This window comes from Schistosoma haematobium, chromosome 6 (assembly GCF_000699445.3).
Source record: "Schistosoma haematobium chromosome 6, whole genome shotgun sequence".
Lineage (NCBI taxonomy): Eukaryota > Metazoa > Platyhelminthes > Trematoda > Strigeidida > Schistosomatidae > Schistosoma > Schistosoma haematobium.
In genome coordinates, this window is record NC_067201.1 from 7,320,907 (window position 1) to 7,330,320 (window position 9,414).

Here is a 9,414-nt window from a genome sequence, read left to right on the forward strand (position 1 = left end):
GTACAATCAGTGGTCCAGACAGACAATCTAACAAACGAAGCGAATAAGAGAGGACGAAACGAAACGGAATGACGCACCGTGGACCGATATTTATATTCAGGTAAAAATAAGTTACAGACATGTAATGAGTAAGATAAGTAATTAGCACACATACGGTCATATAAAAAAAAGTCAGGATTAATAGGCGAATAAATGACAGGGTTAAAATGTGGCTTGAGAAGAACCAATAGATTGATCTGTCCAGAAGCTAGGATAACCTATATAGGCTTGACATAGAACCAACCCCTACAACATTTTGGACTGTGGAACTGAATCTTAGTGTTTCGAATCCATCAGGGAGCATCAGTTCGGGTTATAGTCACAAGTAATGTTTACTGAGAAGAGCGAACTAGCAACGAAACATAAATGGGATAGGGTATCCTGCTAACTGACTTCAATCATCTAACATTATACAAAGTCTGTCACGTTTATTATATTTTATCCGAATTATTTTCTTAAATTCCAATAATTCATATGCTTTTAATCTATATAATATTATTGTGTTTTTTTCCTAATATATACATACATCTAGGCAATTTACAGTATGCTAGGTGCTGATGAATCAACTGTTGATTTAAGTCCTGAAGCGCGTACAGATGAAATATTTGAAAAAATGGATAGTAACTCTGATGGAGTTTTAACAAGAGAAGAATTTATGGATGGTTGTATGGCAGATAAACAACTTTATTCTATGTTACTCGCTGATGAACCAGCTGAATAGTTAATAATAAATAAATAAAAAAGCAAACTACACAAAATGTCAAAATGAATCAATCCATTTTGTATCCTTAACTACTATTATTGGAAATCTTGTCATGTTTTGCTTCTTTTTTAAAAACAAATTTGTAATTGTGCATATCTGTGTATCTGTATTGTTCGTAGAGATAAAAAAAACCAACTTACAACTAAAACATTAATCATTTTGAAGAAGAAAAAAAAACAACAGGAAACTAAACAAACAATTAATTGTATTCGTAAAACAAATCAACTAATCATGAATGGGAATGGTCATTTCTCAAATTGATTTTCTTCTCATTTTGGCAACAGTATACATCTTTTGTTCGTTATTTTTTTCTGTTTTTTTAAAAAGACTCCTGTATTCTCTATCGACTGCTAACTTATTATACATAATTGAAAAAATTGTAAAACACTACATCCACCCCCTTTTTATACGTATATATATATATATATATATACGTACTATCATCAATATCACTCACTTAAACCCATTATCACACTATAATAATATATGGAAATATCCCTCAACTAGTACTTGAAAAAAGAAATATGAGAAAGGGGGTAATACCAGTCTCTTTTTTTTCGTGAAAACAAAGAAACGTTTAATTCTTGTTTCAGAATAGAAAAAACAAAACAAATGAATGATTGATTGTTCTATTAGTAGTAATAGTAGTAGTAATAATAGTAGTATATGGTTTGTTTGTTTGTTATTTTACTTTTGTAAAAAGAATTCAAAATGTTTCTAAAAAGTGCATTGTATATTGTGAAATAATCATACATCTATATAATAATTAGTTTATAATACAATCAACAGTATATTAATTGTCATAAAGATTTTTCTAGTTACTTTTTAAAGTCTTAATAATATAAACTACTATTATTATTATTATTATTATTACTACTGTTATGAATTAATATCAGCATTGTTTCGCTATAACGCTTATCATTCATGAGTATATCTTGTAACGATCATTATTTATTTATTTCTATATAAATATATTAGATAAATGCAAGTTTTGTGTACTATGTATGCCTCAATGATCAATAATAATAATAATGATAATGATTGAACCATTGCTTTTCAAAATTTGATTCAGTATCCAAGGTATTTGTTGATCTCTTTTCTTTAATCTAAGAATATTATTATTATTATATTAGGAGGAAGTTTTTTTTTGTTTGTTTCTATATTTGTATGCATATAATGAAAATATTTTAGGCCACAGATACTATTTATAAAGTAAATAGTTTGAAAATGAAAATATCAAACAAACAAAAAAAATAGAAAAAAAACCAATTTATTGATTTTTTTTTGCTGTTTTGTTCATCATTTGTAATAAATTTCTTTCTTTCATTTAATAAATTCGCTTAAATCTGATCGTATCAATCGATAATGATTGCTGGAGAGGGGGGGGAGTTGAATTTTCTTCTTCTTTTTTTTCTCTTTTTCTTAATTTAATGTTTATAAAATTCTTAATAATTTCCCCTTTATTTATTGATTCATTTAGATGGTTACTCTTTAATTATGATCGAAGACTTAAGCATTTTTCATACTTAATATTAATATAAATAACCATTGATACTACTTCTACTACTGATATCTATCTATCTATCTGTATATATATATATGTATGTGTGTCTGTTTTGTTTCTTAGTCATGAATACAATGAATATTGTTCATTTGTTCTCCATGTATTTTTACCATCTATTAAACTTATATTCCATATTTTATTTTCACTTTGTTTTTCTTTATACACTTGGAGCCTTGTCTTCTATTGTTCACTTAATTAACTTATGCATTGTTTTATTCCTTTTTTATAGAAAGAGAATCTATATTTGAAAGAAAAACAACAACAATAATAGCAACACCAAATAATGTTTTTTCTTGTTGTGTAATTTCATGTTTTGTTTAAATATAATAAATGATAAGTATATATATATATATATATATATATATATATATACATATAGTTCATTGATGTGATGAATTATTGTTCTATGCATTGTTTTCTGTATACACATACCTACATATATATATATAGATATACATAGCAACATATATACATATATGTATATGCCGATATTGCTTTATTACGTGAGTTATATGCGTTATACATATATATATATATACTGATATTGTTGCATTACGTAATTGAACGATATTCATGCATACTTGTATAATTTTTACTAACCTATTATATAAAGAGATGAATTTTAGTTGTCATGACAGAAATGATAAATTTCTTTAAAATAAGACAATAGTTATGTTGGTTAGTATTACATTAATGTATTACTATTACTGTTATTATCTTACGTATATTGACATTGAGTACATGGGTGTAATAGTTATTTCTTTTTCCCGCCTCTTCTATTTCTTCTTCACTTATGTTCATCTTAAAAATATTTATGTTTACTGTCGCCATAAGTAGAATTCTTATTCAGAACTATCCATTTTTATCATTATTTTATAAGGATTTTAAATGATTCTCGATCGTTAATTACTATCACTCACACTACTACTACTACTTCTACTACTAGTACTACTACTATTACACTGCTTCTATTATTATTATTATTATTATTATTATTATTAGCATTAGCATTATTATTTCCACACAACCTTTTCATTCCTTTCCTTTTCATTGACATTTTTTTCTTAACCATTCTTGTCTTCATTTTATCTTACAAGTTAAATATTATTATTTGTTCATTTTATTATTCATATTACATAATAATTCTCTCATTTCAAACTCACCTCTACTTATACCGTCTATAGTGTGAATGATAATATATAGTACATGTGAATATGCATGACTGAAAATGTATGTAAACATTTGCATCTCTATAGGTTCTATGAACAATAATAAGAATAATATCATCATTACAAATATTCTTCTTTCATTGAATCTTAATTCATTTCACTGATCATTGAAAAATCAATAAAATAGAATACAATGAACCATAGATCAAAATGAGAAGTTTATTTCGGTAAATAAAAATAAACACCGTAAACACGTTAATAAACTATATTATATATTATTTCATTGATTTATTTCTCATATATATATTCAGTTGTTATAAAATACAACATTATGTATTGAATATTTGATGAAGTTTTGTTCTTTGAGTTGAATGGTTTGGATCGCGGGACTTTTATTATTCTTCTGAATGATATCATCAGTAGACGTTTCAGGTTGAAGTGAAATGTTTCACCTTGATCAAGGTCTATAGAACAAGTTGTGTGTGTTATATGTGAATTGAATTTGAACACTCCATTTCTACTTGAAATTTGTTGTACTGATGATATTGTTCAAAAGAATGATGAAAGATCCATGATTAAATTATCCAACGCAGAGAATAAAACTCCACCATTTTATGTATTAAATGTTAAGTGAATTCATTTTGAAACTGTCTCAAAATCATTTGTAACTATGGAATGTTGTAGAGATTAATGAATTGTGTAGTTTACGTTCCATGATTAATTTTAGTTAGATAATCACTAGAAGCCAAGAAGTAAAATGGAGTTGTTTCGCCATAGCATTGTACGTCATAAATGTATATCTACGACCACACCTAGGGTTGTATCCAGGATATTTAAACCTCACAGTGACCTTTAAATTAATGATGGCAAAACAATATTTTGAAATGATTGGAGATTGATTGTATAAACATATTAATGCCAGTCCAGTTAAGTGTAGACCTCGAGAACTGAAATTCCTAGGTTCAATCTTTTAAGGAATAATGGATGTGCCCTCCTCAGAAACCTTACACTAGGATGAAATAGCTGTCAAATACTTTCTCGTTTTCCATAATTATATATGATCAGCTAGTAATATAAACTATGAAATTATCATCACCACCGTGGTACTTGAAAGTGTTGTTTTCAATCTAACGTGAAGACGTGTGAGTGTAGTGTCAAAGAGGATAATACGGATATTTCCAAAATTTGCTGAATTTACTTTTTGTGAAAGAAGTTTGAATATTTATTGGAAAAACTACGTCAATAATAATCTCGAGATAAAACAGTCGAAGAGAGTAAGCGAGGAATCCTGAACTTGAATTTCGTTTTAGTTAACACTTATCAGTAAGGTACATCTGTAAACTTTAGGGGATAGTTGCTTCCACTAGGACTAAAAGTTCAATGCGATAACACTTAACACTTTGAAGCTGCGTGACACATGTTCGAATCCTAGAGAAAGTATCTACTGCTTTAAAATCTCATATACGTCTTGCTGACGAATGCTAACTAGCATGAAATCTAGACTGAGCAGGGTTTATTGTAGACAACGTCCAATCGCTTGACATTATATCAATCCAAAGTTTGATATGATGATTTGCTAAACAAACAATTATTGATTTTGTAATTGATGAGCTGAAAGATGAATACATCAGGTAATGAGCTATTATTTCATTCCTAAATCGTAAATTTAAAACTTTTGACTTAAAATTCCTGGAGTTAGGAATTGTTATCCATTTCATAAACTATTTTGAATTTTAGGCAAAGATGAATAGTGGTTGGCAGTGGAATTCAGGATGCGTGTTTCGTCCTATTTGGGATTCTGGGATGCAGGTACATTCAGCTGATTAGTCCCAAATAGGAAACGCTGGTCCTCCATTCCACTGCTAGTCACTATCGATCTTTGCTTATAAAGCTTGTGAATTCAGGTAATATCGAGGTAATCCGCACAGTATGCACATATACCAATGAGAGACTGATCAATTGCAGTCCTAAATAACAATGGGAAGATACAAGTAAAAAAACACCAAGTGCATTTTAAATTTTAATTGAAATTAATTTGACATATGGTATTATTATCAGTATAAGGGCGTGGAGATCGTTGAGTTTGATTAAGATCATGAATCGATCAATGCTTGATCACCATTGAAAACCTGGAAGGACTGGATAACCATTTCGTCCTAGTATGGGACTCCTCAACAATATGCATTGTTTAAATGTCGAATTCAATAAACGAGCTTCACAACGCATCAAAGAAAGATTAATTGATAAAATTCCCCAGAAAAAAAACTAGGAATAAATATGTAACATTTGATCGTGTTAAATATTGTCGTTTCTGTTTTATGATTATATTTAGTTTTCAAGGGAGTTAACATAGCAAAACTTGTTGTAATAAAAAAAAATGAACAGTAATTCACTATTTTTGTACAAATTCCTTTCCAATATGCGCTGGTATAACGAACGCACTATTAATTGGTTTTTCAATGTATAAATAAACTATAAATTTACACTGATATATATGATGTACGACAATAAAATAATATTAGTCGAGTAGTGATGTTACTTAATAATGTTATGATTTTACATTGACACCATTGAACACCGCCTCAATCGTCTAGAGGTTGAGCGATCACGCGCGAGATCAAAGGTCCTGGGTTCGAGTCCCGCATGCGGAACCGTGAATATTCGCCGCTGAGGAGTCCCACACAAGGACGAAACGACCGTCTAGTGCTTCAAGGTTTTCCATGGTGGTCTAGCTTTAATTGACTCATAATTTCAACTACTGAAATTTCTAAAAAAAATCTCCACAAAACCCCCTCCAATAATAATCATCTGCTCATTAGTGACTGACTTCAAGAGCCATTTTCTGGAGTTCTAGTGAGAAGTCGTTACCAGTGAAGTTCAACCAGGTCTGTAGTGAGATATCAACTCACAGAAGACAATGGTGTACGGTGGCGCAATTCCGTGGATTGATCGAGGTTAGACATTAACACCGTTGGATGCCATCCGGCTCAGTGGTCTAGAGGTTAAGCGTTCGAGCGCGAGACTCATAGGTTCTGGGTTGGAATCTCCTGAGGGACGGGATCGTGGATGTGCACTGCTGAGGAGTCCCATACTAGGACGAAATGGCCATCCAATGCTTCCACGTTTTCCATGGTGATTTAGTTTCAATTGATTCATGATTTCAACTATTGAAATTTCTAAAAAAATTCTCCACAAAACCCTTCTAAGAATAATTATTTGTAAACAATTGGAAATTCAATTTTATAACAGTTGCTTAAGAATTAATAGACGTTTATTAAAACAATGTAAAAATTCAAAAAGGGGAAGAAAATTAAGAAATGTTTTACAATTGAATAACGTGATACAAAGTCTATATGTAACTCACTCTCGTTTTGATGGTTATTGTAGACTGAGAGAGGTTGAACGAGCTTTTGTTTAGCGAAACGATTAAGTTGATGAATGCAGATTCCAACAGATTCAACGGTAAGCAAAAGACTCACCCGTAAACCATGAATTAAATTTCATCGAATACAATGTATAACATTGAAAGCTTTATTCAAGTCAAATTGATGTCCAGTATTCACCAAGTGAACGAGAATAAAACTCTTAACAATAACCAATAAGTTTTAAATGATTTAACATCATCTGTAAATGGAGTCATTTAAGCCTGTATTTTGTCAATCTATATGTGTGATTTTGAAGTCTGTATTTTCCATTGCTTAGGCACTAATAATAAATTGGATGGGAAAAAAAATCTGAAATTAAATACATTTGATTGATCGATTTGAAGCTGTCTTGTTGTTAGCTAAATTGTAAAAGACTGAGTTTATAAAGCGTTAGTAAGAGTGATTCTATCCTTTGCTTGTGTGACCTACTCTGCTTTGAGTTGAGGATGTTCAGCGATTGTATGTACTCTGTTATCGTAGTTTTCAACATACCACTTATGTTCGATGGCAATATTATCGTTCAGGACTTTGTGTTCAGTTCAACTTGTGTCATCGATTTCACTGTCTTAGTCATGTTTTATAAATACCATCTTACTAACTTCTACATCATGTATAAAACTGTGGTAAAAAAAGATAGATGTATGGGACAAGAGTCTGTCCATCTGTTACGGTTCCTCGACTGGAACCCTAGAAGTTTTGTTACTTATTGACTTGAGAAGTTACTAGACATGTCTCAATAGAAATCAGCACCGATCCTGTCGCAGGTTTCAATTAATTTCATTACAGTAGTGAGATGGACTTTTTTAACAAAACGAAGTTTTTATTGATTTTAATGTTTAACTGAACTGCATCTTCTAACTGTGTATTGATTTCTTTCATTTATTGTACTGTTTTTGTTCGCTTCATTTCCTTTCAATATAATCGACTCGTTTGTGTGATGCATTGTGTTTTGATATTCCATTGTACCAGAACAAATGTGTTTTATGCAAATCAATAAATAGTTTAGCTTTTATAGTCTTTTCCATTAACATATTATTTACATCTTTTATGAATGATTTATAATATTTATTAAATTTATCGGTAACGTCACAGATTGAATCCGTTAAGGCGGCCTACTTGAATATCTGGGTCACCTATTCCTGCCATTTAGATACTTCAACATATTAACTGTTTTTGTTCGTTTTAACACGTCATTATATCTGTTAATCGCATAACCTATTCAGGTGCATTTATGAAAAGTTTATGACCTTTCGCTATACAAGTTACAAAAAAGTACAATCAGAGACATCGGTGATGGCTGGCAATATGTATTGAAAAGAATGAGCGTTATTCAGATATCGATTCTCGAACTGTTAACATCTAACTGGCGATCACTCGGTATTTATCATCAGGATCGATCAAGAAATAAGGGAAGGAAACATGTTGAAATAATTTCTGATGAAAACTCTATATTGGACCAAAATTACAATACGGAATAAAGTCATTAATAATAATAATAAATATAGTTAGGTTTTAGGTGTAATCTTCGACTACTTGAGTAGATATATGTGTCCACTGAAGATAAATTTCAACGTATAGCAAAACAACAATAGACTCTCTTCTGGTTCTCAGTAAGTGTAAAATTAGTATCAATTCGTAATGCAAAATATTCCTAATCTACTGGCAGTGTAGCGAACAGAACACGGATGGGGACAAACGAACGTCCTTATCACACAATTGCAGAATTACTTGGTAAAAGAGGAAAAGCGTATAGCAAACCGTTAATTTGCAAAATATCAATCCATCATATCAAACCGGACTGTTCCTGTTGCAAACATCAATCCAATGTCTCACATTTCATTGTTCATGCGTTTTCTTACAAATTGCATCGTGTTTTCGATCTTCCTTTTCTTGATCTTCCCCCATCTTCTGCTGCCAGACATTACGTTTTTAACTTGCGTCATACACTACTTGCATCGATATAAGTAGCACTCACCACAACAGAAACTTCCCTACCTCATTTATTTCCATAATTTTTCTTTATTGATGAATGAAAAAAAGTATTAAAAGTTGATCATAACTTTGAGATCATGAATGGAACAATGTTAGACCACTATTGAAAATGTAGAAAGACTGAATGGCCGTTTCGCTCTAGTATGAAACGCCTCCGCAGTGCGTGCCCGTGAACTCACACTCGGGACCCGAGCACAGGACCTTCCATCTCGCGCGCGAATGCCTAACCTCTATCCCATTGAACCGCCATCCAACAGTTTTAATGTCCAATCCACGATACTGCGCGTAATCTACCATTGTCTTCGGTGAGTAAATAGCTCACACCTGAGACAGTTGAACTCTACTGGTCACAGCTTCTCATTAGAACTCTGAGAATAACCTCTGGAAGTTAGTCACTAACGAGTGTGATCGCGGATGCGCACTGTTGAAGAGTTCCATACTAGGGCGAAACAGCCATTCAGT

At 31.2% G+C, this 9,414-nt stretch overlaps 1 protein-coding gene across 1 annotated transcript in view; it reads left to right on the forward strand.

The window, feature by feature from the left end:
• The window catches only part of MS3_00008421 (uncharacterized protein), a 69,013-nt gene extending 60,075 nt beyond the window's left edge, over positions 1 to 8,938 (forward strand). Inside the window, exon 4 of the mRNA XM_012937052.3 lies at positions 572 to 8,938. Coding sequence (XP_012792506.1) covers positions 572 to 760 — 189 coding nt within the window. The 3' untranslated portion in view covers positions 761 to 8,938. The remainder of the gene's footprint in view (positions 1 to 571) is intronic.
• Positions 8,939 to 9,414: the final 476 nt, after the last annotated feature.